At 45.2% G+C, this 18,669-nt stretch overlaps 1 protein-coding gene across 1 annotated transcript in view; it reads left to right on the top strand.

Annotated features, from left to right (window-relative positions):
* gli3 (GLI family zinc finger 3) overlaps nt 1-18,669 on the top strand; it is a 103,486-nt gene that overhangs the window by 30,837 nt on the left and 53,980 nt on the right. The window contains exon 3 of the mRNA XM_086191285.1: nt 10,967-11,212. Within this exon, the coding sequence (XP_086047411.1) occupies nt 10,967-11,212 (246 nt within the window). The remainder of the gene's footprint in view (nt 1-10,966; nt 11,213-18,669) is intronic.

Genomic DNA, 18,669 nt, shown 5'->3' with positions numbered 1-18,669 from the left:
GCAGCTGGAGGATGGGGCCGTGATTATTAACTGTTTGGTGACCTTATGACTTCATCTTCGGTGCTGTCAGAGGCGGCCCACATTATGTCTCAGCTTCACTCTATGGGCTCTTTGTTCTAGCTTGGCTCTGGAGCAGCTCAGCATGGGGCTGCATGAGTCCGACAGTCCCACTGCAGCTCAGGAGAGAGCGGGAGAAGGGACGGTGGAGGGAATGTGGGGGGAAGGAATAAAGGGGGAGATGGAGGGAGATTGAGGAGATTTGAGGGAGACATGGGAACTGGGAGAAAACCAGGGAGATTGAGGGATGAGAGTGGGAAGGTAGGAATGCTAACATGACATTAGCTGGGAGGAAGTGAGAATGAGATGCAGAAGGTGGGATGCAGAGGGGTAAAAGCAGGGGCGGGAGGGATGGAGAGGGGAAGAAAATAAAAGGCATGCCACTGTTAAATCCTAAAGTAGCCTTAAGCAGTGGAGGCTTCACTCTGATCCTTTTAAACACTACTCTCCCTCCATCACACTGATTCATTCCAATAAGGACACCAGATATGACGGCAACGTGTCAGCTGAGCCGCAGCAGCCATATTTATGTGGAATGTGGGATTAATGGTAAAGTAATGCAGAGATTAGAGAAGGAGGGAGTGAGAGGGGAGAGAAGCCGAGGATTCCACCGGTGGGAGTGACAGGACAGGTCAAACACGAGGGGAGATCATTACCTAGAGGGGACAGCAGCTAGAGGGGGAAGTCAGAGGTGGGTGGATAAAGGATAAAGCGATGGCATGGAATGTTGAGAGGTGAAAAAAATTCACTCTAGATATACAGCACTCCAATTGTGTAACTCCGTGATGTGTGCCTGCCACAGTGACCTTGACCTTTGACTGCCAAGACCTTTTTCAGGTCATCCTTGAGTCCCATTGGATGTTTGTACTATATTTAAAGAAATGTCCTCAAGGCGTTCCAGACATGTAGCATTTATAGAAACAATGACCTTTGGCCACCACCTTTTTTTCAGTTCCCCGTGAAAGTTTGTGGCAGATTTGGAGGAATTCCTTCAAGGCGGTCCTGACGTATTGCGTTAAAAAAGAACAGGATGTGCGGATGCAAATCAAAGCTAAGGCCGCTTGAATGCATAGTTGAGGGAAAGTGTGTAAGGTTAGCGTTTACTTTGACGGGGCATTTTTGTCGCTTCTGTGCTTGGTGAGAATCGAGAACCAGTTCCAAGAACCGGATCCAGTTGAATCACAGGACTCATCAGCGCTGGCATGTTTTTTCTGACGGTTGAGCTTTGAAAAACACCACATATTTGTCACTCTAGCGGGCCGTTATCCCTGAACCCAGCAGCACAGAGTATAGATGCATTCATATTAGGATATGGTGACACATTTTTTTTTTCTCACAGGAAAGTTAGTGCCGTCTGAATCTTGAAGGTGAAAACCTGTGAGTCTAATTCCTGCTGATTTGGAATCGATAAGGGAATCATGAAGAGGAGACTGGAGATAAGGAGCCTGCATCATCATCCTTATGTCATTTACAGCCCAGCTCACGTTTATGGATGTTAGGGTGGATATACAGGAGTTAAGAGCAGGTTACAGATATATTTTAGTCTTTTAAAGACATATGAAAACATCAGGATGAACGTTGAGATTTCTTAAGTTGCGACTTCATACGAATGTGACTCTACACATGAGGGCGGCAGCTTTTGCTTTCTAGAAGATGCCATAAAAAGAGTGTGAATTAAGCCATAAATTCGTCAAAAAATTTGGACCGGAAAGTTAACTGACTTAAAATCTTACGTGCGAAATCCATTTTTCACAAATGATTTGTCCAGGAGGCCTCATTTATCTCCTCCTCTACAGAGCAGACAACAGGTTCAGAGTCACGTTTAGGTTTCACGACGATCCCTCCAGCTCCAGCTCAGACGTATCACCGAAACCTGAAGAATTCACTGTGCATTTTGCTTTTGAGCCACCGATCTAATATCACATATGTAGCCTTTCTCTTTCAGCGCTCACCTCCCACCTTTACCTTCTTCTCCTGCAGACAGTGGTTAAGTCTGTTTGGCCAACATGGCAGATCCTCTAATCTGCAGGGCTTTTGCTGCCTGTCACAGCCGCTGTAATGACGGGGTGCAGGTCTCACCTGTATTTTAAGAGGGGGAGAGGGGGTGAGTTACACCCTGTTTATTGAGCGAGCACTCCCATTCATATCACAGCTTGAGGGCAGACAAAGGTCAAGTCTGGGAGTTTCTAACAAGCATAAGTTGATGTCAGGATATTTTGAAGGCAAATGATGATTGACAGGTTTATAAAGGATTCTTTGTTAGATGGACCGGTACCTTTTGGATGAAAAAAAATCTGGGATATTAACTACTGTATATTAAATAATGTGTCAAGCTTGAAAGGCAAAAAGTTAATTCAGTTAGCCTTGGAGTTTTTAACACCGGCGACTGCCCAGAACAGCGCGTCATTGTTAGAGCACATCGAAGTTGAGTTGTGTAATTTTTATGGCATTTGGCTTGTAGTTTGGAATTCTGATTGTCATGCTCTCTGCTAAAAAGTCCTTATGTCCGATGGTGATGGGGTAGAAACTGTAAGCATTACCAGCTGCAGCATCAAAGGCCCCCGCATGCTATTCATTTAACCCAGATTTGTCACACTCATGTGTAGCCTCGCATTCAACCTGTAATGTAGACATTCAGCAGAAGGCATTAGACTGAGACTAATGGGGAGTTATGGATGCGAATTAACTCCCAGCACCTCTTACTTGTGATACGTCAAAGGTTGTATTTGAGTATATTTGGCGGAGGAAGGTGCTGTTGGAAATTAACGGAGGTGTAGAATGAATAATTATCAGCAAATGTAACCCACAATTCAGTGCCAGCGCGATGAGAATATGTCTACACTAAACTGGCAGAAAAATGCTCTCCCTTCATCCGCATGATGCTGGTGTTATGGCATCCGAAAATGGGTGTTAAACATGTGTTAATGTGGAAAACGCAGCAAGTTTTAGACTCGTGCATGCACCCAATGCATAGGCGCCTACACCATGAGGCAAGATGCCCCCCCTCTTTTGAAATAGGGAGGCAAAGTAGTGCTCTAACCCCTCTTACCCCTTGCCCATGCACATGGGTGATGGGATTCACAGTCCTGCCAACTATTATGGTCTATAGGTGGATGTAATCCCCAAGGAAACATGCATACATGGACCAGCTAAGGCAGAGAAGCATAGGTATTTGAATTTGAGTTTGAATTCACATAAATGTATTTGAAGTTACTTAAAATCTGGACTGTGTGATCAACTTTGTGAACAGAAGTGCACTTTTTAATCTTGGCTGACCAAAAGTAGGGTGCAGTATCCATTATTTTAGCCTTCTGTTTTAGGCATTCTAATGTAGTATTGACTGAGACCTTTACATTCGCAAACTGGAAACACTACACTAACATAATTAAATATGCGTAATAGGAAAGTAGGACAGAAAACAGGAACTGGCAACAGGTCTTTGTCAGTGGGAGTTCAGGGATCCCGCTGCGCTCGGTGTTAGAGTAGCGTGCGCACCAGGATGATGTGTTTTTTAAATTGTATTAAGCTGCAGCTGTTTTCATTTAAAGTGCCTAAATTGTTAGGTTTAGTATCCACATAAAATCCCATAAAACTTTTGGCAACGTTGTTTAACCAGTTTTAGTTTGGAAAATTACAAGATTGCATTTGTCTGGCCGGTCAGTAAATGAAGACCTTTACCGGTGTTCATTTCCTGATCGGTCACGTGTCTTTGGTTCACAATACCCCTGTCATGTGACTCTGTTTTGGAAGAAAGCCAATGACATCTGGTGTCGTTTGCTTTTACATCTGGTTTTAAAACGAAAACAATCCCAATGTGAGATTTTGTATTCTTTTTCACAAGATCTTGTTTGATTGCAGCCAGTGAAAATTGAGTGCTGTCCAACACTTAGTTGCGCGCACGCACCTGTGCGCCTCGGTGGTTGTTGAGCGGATGGTAGAGAGAGAGAGAGGGAGAGGGAGAGTGAGAGAGAGAGAGCACGCTGGACTTTACCAGTCATTGATAAAGTACTTAGCAGTTGGAAAATTAATGAATCCGGTCTGACTGGGAAAGAGGTTTTTTGGGGTTTGCAGGGAAGGGGGAGGAGGAAGTGTGTGTGTGTGTGTGTGTGTGTGTGTGTGTGTGTGTGTTGGGGTAATCCTGTTCCAGATAAATGGCTGATCCCTCTCATTCCTCAGATATCAAATGTCAAAAGTTAAATTAGCCTGCTAGCCTTCGTTAGGCGCTAACATGCTTTTAAATGGGGCAAGGGGTGGTGATTCATTCCTCTCTAGGATGGTGGGCAGGTGCCTTTGAAGTGTCTAATCAAGCAGCTCCCAGTAAGCGCTATCTTAACTATCTTAATGAGGGCCTCCATGTCTCAATTCAGTGGACACTTGTGCTGTAATACACATGCAGCAGGATGTGTATTTTTACCCATAAAACTACGCTAATAACTGGATGGACATGAAGCTTATTGAAAGTTAAGTGAAAGACCTTTATGAAATCATTCTCGAATGTAGGTGGGAAATATCCACAGTGGCATTCTGGATCGTATTTGATATGCTTGAAATTGCTGTATTATTTTTTCTATTTTATCCTAAATGTTGGCTCCGTGCTTCTTTGCTTTGGCTGGATATCCATTTCTCTTGGCGAGCTGTTCCTAATCTGAGTGCCACAGACTTGGTCTGGATCACTCTGGTGTCAGAAGTGGGATTCCAACGCTGAGGCCTAGTGGAAAACTGGCCCACTCCAGTCTGGTGGGACCTGTGCCCAGATCCACCCTAAAAGAACCACTATCCCAACCGGTCATAATTCTGCCCAAGTGCACAATCATTGTACATTGTTGCAGCGGACAGTTTAAATATCTAACAGGTTATGGCTGATCATAGCTGGCTCATGACTATCTGAAGCAATGCTAATACACTCTGTAAGCCGATTGGCTTAGAGCACTAAATGGCATTTTTTGCTTTGAAGCCTTGATCAAATGCATCTCTTGGTGTTTGATTCCTCAAAGAATGCAGGCCAAGGTGCCCTTTGAGTGAAAATCTTAAAAGCCGTAACTATCCATGGTCAAAAACGCATCAGTGTGCATTTTAGAGTCTGGGCTTTCAGCTCTGTCTTGCAATGCTCATTGCTCCCTCACAATGTGGCCCTGATGAAATGCTAGTGGGGTTTCGGGCTGCTCTACGGTGAGTCTGTGCCCATAATGGGTGAATAAGGGGTAGCTAGGGGCAGGCGGAGGCTTGGCATGACACAATCCTGCTGTGAGGCTGATTTGAGGTGAGCGCAGGGAAGAAGGAAGAAGCCAAGCAGGCTTTGATTTGCCCCTCCCCAGCCCTGGGGCCTCGAGGCTGGGACTGCGAGATGCTGAGCTCTGGGTGCGTCCCAGCAGACCCCCGGCGGCATCGAGAACAAGCTGGGACTGCGGGATGCAGAGCTGGGGGTTGGGGCATGGAGCTGCTGAGAGCCAAATTGAGACGTGGGAGTTGTTGAATTTGCCTAGATGAATATTGAAGTGGGCATTTGCGGGAGCTGTGTGGGAAATCAAGCATCCGACAATAGACTGCTAACCAGGAGAGGGACCATCCTGACCTGCCCATGGCTCTCTCTGCTGTTCGTCCATAGATCAGTCATATGCTGATGGTTAAATAATGTACCAGCACGGATTCACTCTGCATGAGACAGAATCAAACAAGATCACAAAGTCAAAAGCGGTGAACTTTATATTTGCTTAGGTTTCCCAGTGCTGGAACAGACATTTTAACTGGCGATTGCCAACCTCAGATAACACGATGGTGACCTAATTCTGCCCTCTGCTCTTTCCTCAACAAGTTTTTAGACAGAAACAGAAAGCTCGATTAGGACAGGCTGAACTCTGTTGTGAGGAACCAGCAGCTCCTCATGGCACGAAGCCTGACAGCCAAGAAGTTGATCAGAACGATACCTCACATAATTGTAGTAATCCCCTACGCTCTTGTTGTGTTGGGTTTGGTGGAGTTTGAGCGGTCTCTCTCTCCCCCGTCTTTCAGCCTGCACTAATCGTGAATGATTCCCTCTGTCTATAGCGCCAATGCCAGGGCCGGTGAATCAGGTACATAAGCCTAAGCTGCTTGGAGAGGTGCTCTTATTAAACTCTAGCCAGCTGCTGGAATTTTCTTCCCCCTCTCATTGTTAATTGGGGAGTCTCGAGTCTTTCCCGGGAGTTGATTTGCAAGAGAAAGAAAAAAAAAAAAGGAGCAAGAGATTATTGCACAGGAGGAGAGAGGCTTTGAAGAAGTGTTTTGTGATTTCACTATATATCCTCTCCTCCACTCTCCATGTGCTCCCCAGCCAAAACCTGCTTCTGCCACTGACAACAGTGCTTTGAGAAGTTCGAAGGTGGAGCACGGTGCATATCTGGCTTTGGCTCAGAGGTACAACAACACCTCCTCTGATGTTTCGGCTTTTAGAAAAAGGTGGTAATGGGGAGGGGAGAAGAGTTGCAGTGTGCAATGGGCCTTTGTGTAGCCCTGAAACATACATGTCCCAGCCTCAGAGACTGACAGAGTTCACGCTGGAGGGCAAATCAGATGCTTGAGAGTCAAAGGCAGATTGGCATGTAGAGGAACAGTAATCCTTGTTCTTAACCTCTGCCTCTGGAGAATACCTTCAAAAACAACAAGCCAAGGGTTTTGTTTCACTTTTTATTCCTTTGAGTTGTTCATGCACCCTTTAATTTGTCTCAGAGCCCAAATCTCGGAGGAACTGGCCCCACTCCACATCTCATTATCTTTTAATTTTGTCATTGCACCCACTCTTTCTTTTTTTCTTTTTTTTTTTTAATACTGGCATATTAAAGGCCACGCATTGGGGTTTTCTCTGAAGGTATTCAAACTAGAGTTTTACAATAGAGAACCCAGACAAGGGGAAAAGGGAGAAAGTTGGACTTTAGGATTTAATGAGTGGCTTGCTGGGGGTGAAAGAAGGAGAGACAGCAAGTGAGGGAGAGTGGGCATTTGTGGAGGGTTAGAGAGGGAGAGTGAGGGGCAGCAGAAAGAGTAGTAAAGGGAGGAAGAATGCGGGAGTGGAGCGCCAGGTACCATTATAGTGGCAGAGAAAGCTCCTGAAATACTAAAGCTGGGGCGTGTGCTCTGATCAGGACGGCAGTGAGCACAATTACCTTCTTTTCAAATCCTTCAGTGACACTGCAGGAGGAAGGAGGACTTTGAAACTTGAAAGGCAGAAGCTCGCTTTCAACCTCAAACGCGAGCAGGAAAGGGCTCTGAAATTTGTTCAGTGCTCCCCATCCACCATTAGCTTGTTTCTTCCTCTCGCCTCCAGGCATTTAAGCGCTTTTTGAAAAGATGTTAAGAAATTCAATCACCATAGAGAGAGAGCGGGATAGTTCTTTTTTCTTTTTTCTTTTTTTTTTGAGAGGCATGCTTTTCCTCTGGTCCGCAGAGGCCTGGCCTGCTGCTTTTGTGTTGGGCTGAAAAGACCTGCAAACTGGTAGAGGACTGGATGCGGCAACCATGGGAAAAGAGAGGGAAATAAAAGAGGAATGAAAAATGAGGGAGGGAAAGCAGGGAGAGGGTCTGTTGGGCGGATGGTCAGAGTTAAGAGAAGTGTTGCAACTTTTTAAAGTTGCACGTGTTTACTCGTGTCTTCTTGGGCTTCACTGGACTTGTGTTTTTTTTGAAAGATACCTGACATCTGTAAGGAGAAAACAACCAGCTGAGCAGATCTGGAGAGAAACCTGGGGATTTCTGGCTCTCTTCCACCAGTCCTGGGAGTCAATTGACCCTTTTGTTGCTGAGTGTTTGTTTAACCATTTAAGGTGCTATGAACTGAAGTAATGAAGCCCCTTAAGGTGGTATATGGTACAATGATGAACTCTCCCCCCCTCCCCCAGCCTGCCATGGTAACTGGAGGGGGATGGTGGGACTGTGACACTGCTGTGATTGAACTATTAGTCGCTTGACCTCTCTTGGAGGAGAGTCATATCTGAATAGCAGTGGGGGTCACTGAGAAAGACAGAAAAAAAGAAACATGGAGCAAGGAGTGAAAGGAAGGAAGAGAAACTTTTAAGAAATAGTGTTTTTTTGTTTGTTTGTTGTTTTTTACACTGAGTAAATCTGAGTTGGTTTTGGTAAAATGTGCAGGAGATGTGTCGGGCCCAGTGTTCTCCAAACTGCTGCACTATCTCTGGTCCCAGTGATTTATAAAACATCAGTGTCTCCATGAAAGTAGGAAAATTAAGCTCATAAATATGTAGACAGTTTTTACTTTTCAGATGCTGGATTTTGCTGGATGCAAGAGCCTGGAGTACACAGTCCAAGCCAGCGCTCGGTGCAGCTACATGCTTTCTCCCTTGCAGTGCTCCCAGCGTAGTTTATAGACTTGACTTTCAATCCATGTCAGGAGATGAACCCAATTCTGAAATCCCTTTATGTTAATATTGCGCTTTGCAAGAGCAGACCTATTAATCCAGCTTTAACCGTATAAGTGCCATTATTCCCTTAATAAGATCACTGGCTGTGCAGTATAGGATTAAATACTTATATCATAACTGACACTGTCATTTCCTGCGGATGAGAGCAGCTTGCCTCTCTGGCTGTCAGTTCCGCGTTAAGAATCCTTGAATTTGCTGCCAGTGCTGCGCTGTGGCGCCGATGGCCCGGACGCAGGTAATGCATGTGAGAGAGTGAGGGGAATAAAAGTGGGTGCCGTGGGTTGCTCCTCCTGCTCTCTCCATCTCATTCTCTCCTTTCAGTCTCTCTCTCTTAACCTCCCCCCTCTCTGATCGCCTCTCTCCTTCTCTGAAGTGGCACGGGCATTATTGCGGCCCTCTTCAGTTCTTAAGGTAGTGCTCGTTAATCTGGCCCTCGTCTCTGTTCTTAATTGGCTCTTGGACGCTGTTGGGCTGCAGTGCGTAGTGGGGGAGCCTTGTATTGCTAGGTTTGCTAATACTACAGAAACTCTGGCGCCAGCACAGCTGCATTTTCTCTCAGTGAGAGATATAAACTCAAGCAAGAGCACCAGAGTGTACTGACTACACCCTCGATGGTGAAATCATAATTGTGTATAAGCAGGTCTGACCATTCACAGCAGCTGCTAGTGTAGGAATGGTGGCCCGACTGGAAACTAGACCCGACTTCAGTCCTGTTTCCGTTTGCACGATGGAGTATGGAATTAGAGAAGGTTGATGGAAATGGTAGAAATTGAAAAAAAAAAAAAAGGTTTTATTTTGGCTTCCAGCGGCTTTTCCGTTTCCCTCCTGATGCAGCAAATCTGTAACTCACTGACCAGCTGTTCCCACTGCGGGCAACTTGTTGGATTTTCACAAACTTTGTCTTCGTCTCCCCAGCAAATAGAAATTCGATGGACGTAACTGTATGGCCTACTTTTCATGAACAGGAAGGCGCCATGGTTGATAATGGCTAAATGTGTGTTAAAATATCATTTTCAGTGGAGCGTTGTGATGCTGCTGAGATGTCCTGCCTTCACCTCATATTCCACAAACATCCCTATTTGATACAGATCCTCAAAAAAATCCCACCAAAATAGTTTTAGGGTTTTTTTTTTTTTCAATGAAAATTAGAATAATAGTGTAAAAATGAACACTCTCTATTATCGCAAGTCATATCGCACTTTCAGTATCAAGTGAAATTTGCTTCATTCGTAGAATTAGATCTTTTTTCCAAATTATCCACTGAACAGAAACAGTTTTGCAACAAAACTTGCCTAACTGAAAGTATTTAAGACAATTTGGCATCGTGAAATGCGCCGAATATTGCATTTCCTTTTTTTTGCAACATTTCCAAAGCTTATTCAAAATGCAAGCAAAAATTAAATTGATACATTTGCTCGATATTCTTTGAAAAAAAACAAAAACAAAAACCTTCGTCTTAAAGCCAGGTAGTTGTATAGATAACCTATAATTCTCTATCTTTATAAGCGACAATGACGCAACAATCCAACCAAATCTCTATTTTATAATTCTGTTAACATGGATATCTCACTGTCGTTACGTGCCCACGAGGACGTCTGCGGCAGAATGACCGTCAGTGAGCAGGCACTTCTATAAATCCGACCTGAGTGGTTGCAGAATCTAGTTGACAATCAAACTAAATCCCAGAGATACCGTCTCACTTGGTGAGTGAGTCTGTATTGTATCATATAAACAGAGAAGGCTAATACCCAGTCAGGAGTCTACCTGACCCTCATATACCTCAGTTCAGAGGTCGGGCCAAGGGTCAAGGGTCATGTCTTTCTGGTGGAGCTCAGCCCTTGAACTCAATTCCACATTTATCCCTTTTACCCAGCATGCCAGGAAGCTTTCCCCAGAGATCCCACTCCTCCTAATTTTGCCCTCAAACAGAGAAAGAGAGATTTAGTTTGAGAAGAAAAGGGAGGGAGGGGGTCAGGAGAATGAGGGTGGGTTTGATACAACCCATGACGCTGGTTAATGGGTAGCTTGGAATGCAGGCGGTAAGCCCGTGTTGCTTCCACCATGGGAATCCATTTCTTTATAAAAAGAACAGACCGAGCTGAATTTAAGAACAGACTTTTGGGAAATGCTGCCTCGGCTGTGCGAAATGTTTGCTCTTACGCTGTCTGAACTCCCACATCTGGCTCCGTGGAAGGCAGATTTACACCCATAATGCTTGGTAGGTTGCAGGTGTACAAAGCTGATCTCCTGCTCCTCCTTCTACCTAGCGCTTCTACGTGAGCTGACTTCCTCACCAGGTAGACGGCGGTTCAAACCGTGCGTGTGTTTGCCAGTGTGTCTGAAACATAATCAGGGAGGGAAAGAGATTCCTTTACCAGCTTAAAAAAAAAAAAAAAAAATATATATATATATATATATGTTTTATTCCAATTGCGTTATAAATCTGCAGCTCATTGTTTCAAAGTTTTAACATCCGTCTTCTTGACTTATCTTTGCAGAGGATGACAGTTCGGGCACGCCTTACCACCGTGAGAGGCGCAACGCTCTCAGCTCCCAGACCCCAACGCCCGGCGCCCCAGACAGGAGCGTGAATGAAGAACCCTCCACTTCTACTGAGGAGCGCCCCTCCCTGCTCAAGAAAGAGCTGCATGGCTCTTTGCCCCACCTGGCTGACCATGCCCTACCATACAGAGGCACCCTGTTCGCCATGGACCCCCGCAACGGCTACCTAGACTCACACTATCGTAAGTCCATTAGCAGTAACTGGAATATTTCATAAAGAAAGTACACTGTGCACACAACACCGAGGCCAACTTTTTCTCTGTACAGGTGAGAGGTAGTACTGCCAGATACGTGATTCAATCTGACAGATTAGCCTCTCTCTTATGCTCTCTCACACACACACACACACACACACACACACACACACATACACACACACACACACACACACACACACGAACACATGCTGGTCTTGTGTTGTGCATGGGAAGTTAGTATGGGGAACGGCCAGCGTAGCTTCTTAATTCCCTCATTAGGGGCCTGTCTGAACACAGTACTCCACTTTCTCTCATCAACACGCACTTCAAAGCCCCAAAGCAGTTCACCACCAACCCCTAGTCTGCCTTCCTCTCTCTCTCTGTCTCTCTCTCTCTGTCTCTGTCTCTGTCTCTCTCTCTCTGTCTCTCTGAATCCCTAAGAGAGAGTGGTTGAGGTGGAGGAAGAGCTGTGCTGCTTGATAGCCAAGATAATTTTCAACAAAGGTGAGATAGACAGTTAGATGAAAGTGAAAACAGTGTGTATGTGGAAAGAGAGAACAGGAGATAGATGATTGGGGAGTAAGAGGCTGATTAGGAGGTTAATTCAGCGGCCATTGTGTTGAGGACTTAGCCTGCTGACAAGGATTTGATGTGATAGCTTGTTTAGTTTGGTTAAATTGGCTCTGAATTGGGGCAGGCCGAGTGGGTCAGAGTGATTTTAATCCAAAGGCAGTAATGAAAAGTCCAACGAACCCCAACCGAATACTGTAACTCCATTTATTCCGTCTCTACATTAGCTATTGGCTATCTTGCTCGGGTGCACCAAGGTGCCTCTTTAAGGGAAAGGTTACTTAAAACTAGGCAATAGTGTTGTAGACAGGACCCTCGAGGGCAGAACATTACTGCCCATTACATCCTGACCTAACTCAGCAACACTGCCACTTCTCATTTTATGTATGTGTGAGGGTACGTGTGAAGGAGCTCTGGAGGTTCCAGACCACTGAAGCCATGGGGGTGGTGGGGGGGCTGGGGGGGGGGGGGGGGGTAGCTTAGGGTCATGTGGAAAAGTCGCAGTCTGAAATAAAGAGTTCAAAAGCAGCAGAGAAAGTCAATGGGCTTCAAGGGGCTTTTCTTTAAGGCTGCTACATTTTCTTGAAGCAACCTTTTTTTTTTTAAAGTCACTAATAAGCTATTTTTCTCCACGTCAATTTGTCAAATGATTATATTTTCAATTTATCAATCAGTTACGTTCTGATTTATGGATTCGTTGTTTGGTTAACTTGAATACCCGAAACTTCTGAAGCTTTCATGCAAGCATTTTCTCATAAAAAGTACACGTAGTTGTATTTAGAGGTGAGCGAGTTAGATTTTAAACTGTGCCACGATATTTCACGGCATTATTTGCAATAAAGATATAATTTGGGAGATGAAAATGGCATAGTGATGTATGACAGTTATGAGAGCTGGGCAAACATGCAAAAAAAGGGATCCAAAAATGCAACAATAAATCAAATTTTCAAATTCTTAAAAAAAAAACAAAAAACTATTCATAGTTGCCTAAAAGAATCCTAAAAAGACAGAATTTGATTTAAAAAAAATAAAAAATTCCACTAAAATTGGCAAAAAACAAATTCTCACAAGATTCCAAATGTGACCTTGGGATAAACACATGGAAAATACCATGTGCAAATAAAGTTAAAAAAAAAAGGAAATATACAATGGTTGTACTATGATGATGACACGAGTGCTTCTTATCATGGAGAAGAATCGTAACAATTTGAAGTCATGACATGGATTTGTGCAGCCTTACTTGTACTTTCTACCTGAAAAAGGTTTGTTACTTTACATGCAAATCGAAAACTATGCTTGATAGGCACATGAACTCCTTACAACTTACTAATGCACTGGTGAAGCAGTGATACTGAAGAACTGCATTAAAATGGCAGCCTAACTGTTCAAAAGGGCTGTAAAGAGACATAAGAGAGAAAAAAACATATAAACGAGTGTCTTTTCTCTCTTTGCTCTGATCCTGACTCTTCTGAGGAAGACTTATGATCTGAGATAAGAGTGCTACTGTGTAAAACACCTCCTCCTGGCCCCAGGTGTTGAAGACATGGGGTGTCCCTAAAGGCAGCAGTCCCATTCTGTCTGATTGAACCCAGTACTAGAGCTCAATCCCCATGAGCCCCTGTGGTCTCAGGGTCAGCAGAACCAAAGAGTCCCCTCTAAAACCTTTGCTTCCCCTCCCTTCCTCTGCGGCTTTGAACCTGAGCTCTGTAGCATCTGTCCCCTCTCCTGTGCCACAAGGTGTAAAATGCCATCGGCGCCTGCTCTGGTTATATGGACACGTGCACGTGCGCACACACACACACAGCTCTCACGCCAGCGGCAGTTCCTCACCATGAGGGCTTTGTCATCTCCTAAATTCATCCCAGGTGTGTGTTTGTGATGGAGAGGGGGCCCTTTGCCTTTGTGCTGCGCTTGCACACTGTGCTACGCCACACAGCAGATAGCCAGGTAAATCCGATTACTCTTAGTGCTGGTGTGTGTCACTCCTTAATGTGCCTAAATGCGACGGCACCTGCAGCCTCCCCACACCTGGCTGCTGGGGTTCTTAATGTGGCGGTGAAGCTCTGGGAGGCGAGGGAGTGGAACAACAAGAAGGGAGGTTTATCTTCAGGGTTCTATGTTCGGGCTAAATCTCTGCTATTCACCCAGACTTGTGATCTCCTACTCATTCTACGTCCGTGGCCTGAGACTGTGTTTACTCTGGGTTTTACACCCACTTCAATGTAGAAAAGAAGAGGCACTGAGGAAACATTGCCCCTATTGTTAGCATTAGCTAATCGTGGTGATGCCTGAGTCTTAGCCGCTTTTCTTGGGCAAACACTGGATAAGAGTCCATATCCTTCTTACCACAACACTAATACATGAGGCTTTACTGTGGGATAAGAAGAAAGGATTGAGATGCGGATTAATGAGGGGAGAAGTGTTTTTTTTTCTTCTTTTTTTTTAAGATCTTAATTGTCTGGAAGTGTGAATGGGATGCAAAGCACCAACATCTGTTTACATTGTGCACTGATTAGTCGGTCAGTGGTCCTGCAGCAACAGTGAGCCCACTTGCTGGCGACGCATCTTCGCCTCCTCGGAGAGAATCCTCTTTTTTAAAGTGTCTCTTTCTTAAACACTTGCCCATCTTTGCCAAACTGAACACATCTATGGAGGGACTTAAAGCCACAATGGTCTTTCTTGCAAACTGTGCCGGAGAATACTTAGTGAAAGGAAGGCAACGAGAGGGTAAAGTAAAGCTTAACACACGGCTTAAGCAGTTGTTTTTTTTTTGTTGTTTTTTGGCAAAGTGACTTAAGTGGTGTGCCGGTACATTATCTGACATACAGTGGGTCATTCAGAGACCATTAAGGGTGTCTCCAAAGTGTGATGACAGCCTATCTGTCCTATAGGACTTTAAAAATCAAGCCCAGATCTGCCTGCCTGGGCCAAATCCCTACACAAAAGCCTTGTTGTCCTTGACTGATCTGAAAATCCAAGCATGCTAAGATAAAGGCAGTGAAGGCATGGATCTCCTGACTGAAGGATTCCCACACCATGTATCACTGCAAACCCGCTTGAGCCTGGCCAGAGGTGACTGCTACCTGGATCATTCTGGTCTGGGAAAGCCATAGTGGGGGAAAAAAAACGGTCCTAAGGTTTTATGGTGTGGTAGGGTTGGGGTTGGGGGGGGGGGGGGGGGTTGTCCAGTCACAGGGGTTAACCTCCAAACTGCTGTGCAGAGCTGATCTTAGGTCTACTGGGCCATAGCACGCATAGCCGCTGCCCCTGTGTCAGTCTGTCTGTCTCAGTATCAAAATGTAGCTGACCAGTGAACTGAATGAGCTGGCTGTCACCAAACTGAACGTGATCTGCACAACAATGGCAGCACAACCTCGACAAATAATTACAGTGCCTGGTCATTCAGCTCATATGGACCAGCGCAAGACCTTTCCATTTATCTTGAAGGCCGCAAAAAAAAAAAAAAAAAAGAGCGCAAGGGCCAGCAAAGTGTACAGGAAGGGAAAAACTACAAACGATCAAAAAGAGAGCGATCACGAAATGGCACTTGATGAGCAAACTTTTTTTTGGTTAAAATATGACAAGCAGTGGCTGGTTCAAACATCCTCTCTCCCCCAAAAGAACTGGGGAGTACAGAGGAGAGCCTCGGGTGAGAAGATCGGGGTAAGTGTTAGTCTTTGTGATTGTTTCAATATTGGCGTTTTGAGCACGGTGGCAAGGTGTAGTCCCTCAGCAGTACGCCGGCACAACGAAGCCTGGGGCGCACTGCAGGCGATGGAGAGGGATCCCTTCCATCCACTTCCTTTCATCAAGAAAGAACAACACGGGTCTGCGCTCTGCTGCGTCCCCTTGGTCCAGCACACCAGGGATAATCAGATGATCCCCTTTTACAGCTTATTAGAGGCATCTCATGCTGGAAGATAGGCCATATTCTCACATGCATGTGCCCCCTTTGTAGCTCTTGATGATTTAAGGAGGGTTAAGCAGAATTTCAAGCACTTTTATACCATCTTAAAGTCATGCGCTACCACAAAGCTGATGCGTGTGAATCTCAGAATAATGGCAGTTCTTATTAACAATGACAAGATTAAATATGAAGGGGCTAAAGGAGAATTAAGGAGAATTTCCAGGGAACTTAAGATGTTCAAAGAAGAGCATTTCTTGGTATCGCCGTAGTAACATCTGTCTGCATGTTTTCGTCTTTTCAAACGTCTAATCAGCCGATTCACAGAGGCAACACAGAACAATAACTTTGCTGATGTTGTGAAGGCTTAAAATGAAGATTTGCTGCGTCTTGACCATTCAAGTGGCAACAATAACATTAAGCACTGTATGGAAACAATATGATAAATGCTCACTGTGGCTTCTTCTCAGCTTGCTGGTTATGATATCTTGACCTTTTTCTCTCCTCCTTATGTTATCCTGTAGTCTCCAGTAGGATAATCACCTCTGTGTGCTGTGGGAGAATCAAAGTTATTTCACGCCCCTCCACATGTTTGTTGCCCGTGTATCCAAATCTCATCACTCCACTTTTCTATTTGCTTTCCCGTCACATAGCGGTGAAGATAAGCACCCTTATCCCTGCAGCCAACAACCCGTATCTTGCACTCGTCTCTGTGGGGTCGCAAGTATATATTGTTCTACATGAAGAGGAGGCTGATGAACACAGTATAATTAAAATGTTTCCGGCAGCCTGGTGAAATGCAAGATATCACTGGAGAGAAGTGGAAGAGAGAGAAAGAGTCAGAGAGGGGAAAGGAGGAGGAGGAGGAGGGGGGGTGTAACAAAGCAGAAAATGAAGAGAGACATAAAAGAATGGGAGCTCAAGGAGGTCAGACCCATCACAGGCTTTAGTGTTGCCTTCAAAGATGCCTGAGACAGGTGGCAGCTCCAGACAATCTCGCACCACAGAGCAGCATCCTCTCAGGAGGAGATAAGGGATTCCTCCATCCAGGCACCCTCCTCCTCCTCCTCCTCCTCCTCCACTCTCTACCTCTTGTATGCCCACCCCCTCCCCGTGCTCCCATCTTGGGGTTCTCCCAGACAGGCTGCTTTGATGTGGCTCAGTGTGAGCGGGCAGCTGTAGGCCACAGGGCTGCTGCAACGCTGCTGGGCCACTGGGCCGGAGGACCATTGGGAACCGACTCGAGCGCGGCTCAATCAGTGGGGCTCTCCAGTGCCCGGCACTTTCAGGTCTCATTAAAGTGCTCCGGCAGGGTTAATCCTCTTTAAGGTTTACATGGGCCCCAGTTTGTCTCTCTGCCCAGGCTGAGGGAACCCCTGAGCACCACCTGCGTGACAAAGACTCCAATCACTGTGACACAAGTTCCTGTTCACTTCTCCACTCCCCTTGTATGTTCTCATCTCGCTTCCCTCTTTCTCTACAGCTCTCGCTTCCCTTCCCCAGTGCATTCTGCTTTCTTCCATCCTCTTGCTCCCTTGATAGTACCTAGGCCTGGCAGTAAGTCTTTTAGGATTATTTGGGTGGAATCTGTTGACAGGGGTGCAGTAAATGGATTACAACTTTGTCCTTGTTTTGGGATGCTGTGTGAATGTTTTGGGATGCTGTGAGGAGGGAAAAGGGGAGAGATCAGGAGGATGCGCTGTGAATAATGAGAGCGGCAAAGAAAAAGAGAGGGTGATTAGCTGAAAGAATAAGAGGATGCAAGAGTTGTGGAGAGGGGGTGAAAGAGAGGGTAAGGTGACAGCGATACATAAAGTCTGGAGTCGTAAAGAATGTTCCAGATGTTTTTGTTGCATTTCTAAAGACCCAGTTGCTCCAGAAGCATCAGACCCTATCTGGCCCTGCAGCCCTGTGTCTGATTGCTGTGACTTGGGGCCTTGTCGTCGCTCTGTGACACACAGTTTCCTCTATTAGCCTAAATAATGGCTCCATACCTCCAGAGGCATTCACAGACATTGTCTAATGTCTGTACCGGTTTGATGGAAAATGGAGGAATGGACTTAAAACGCAGACAAGAATATCATTACAAAATAAAATATGTATAATAGCCCACACTGTTGGCTTTTGAATCTTCAAGCTCTAATAAAAATAAATCATTACGCATCCCCACCAAATTTTCGCCCCACGTCAGGTGGCAGAGGTACTTGCATGCAAGGGTTGTCAAACCCACCAAACTAACTATTAACTTTTAATGAGAGCCAAACATGATCTACATCTCTTCACGGTAAAATGAAATTATGAAAAACCCGATAAACTCTGTAAAAGGTAATCCTGCGGAACCCTTTTGTCTGCTTCTCGCTCTCTCGGACCTTTGTTACTAGTGAGATCTGAACGTGTTGCTTCTCGAAAGGAGATCAAGTGCTAAACCTGATTTAAACACAGTCAGTACCTCCATAAGCTGGACAAAACTTTACCTCAAGCTGCAAATGCTGTGTTGCTGCTGTCTTTCGCCCAAAATCCAAAGTATTTCCAAACAAACAGAAGTATTTAAACTGAGGGGGAACAAAACAGGATTGATACAAACGAGGTGTTTTCCAGTTGGCTCGGGATGCAGACCACCATCAGTTGTGGACAAGTTTGGGAACTTTGGTTGTTAAATCTCAATCACTCATCAAACTAGTACTCGTTTGACTCCCGTCTGTCTTACATCCAAAGAGTGCGTTGGCGGCCGAGGCTCACGCCAGAGCTCTCAAGAATGCGAACCACAGCGGTAGCATCGGACAGAGGAACTGAGCCAATCTCGTTCATGGATTTCATTCACATTTTAATGTTAAGTGAAATGTAAATTCAAATTTAGAGTATCTGTTGACATATTATTCACATACGGTAAGAAATAAGCTTGTAGGTACTTAAAATTTGCTTGAGCTAAGTCACCCACAACATGAGCAGCCATCTTTGTAATGCCAGA

The sequence above is a fragment of the Aulostomus chinensis genome, chromosome 21, assembly GCF_037954235.1.
Source record: "Aulostomus chinensis isolate RoL2024-O1b breed Wild chromosome 21, RoL_Achi_v1.0, whole genome shotgun sequence".
In the NCBI taxonomy this organism is placed as follows: Eukaryota; Metazoa; Chordata; class Actinopteri; order Syngnathiformes; family Aulostomidae; genus Aulostomus; species Aulostomus chinensis.
This window is presented reverse-complemented; position numbering and strand designations above follow the sequence as displayed.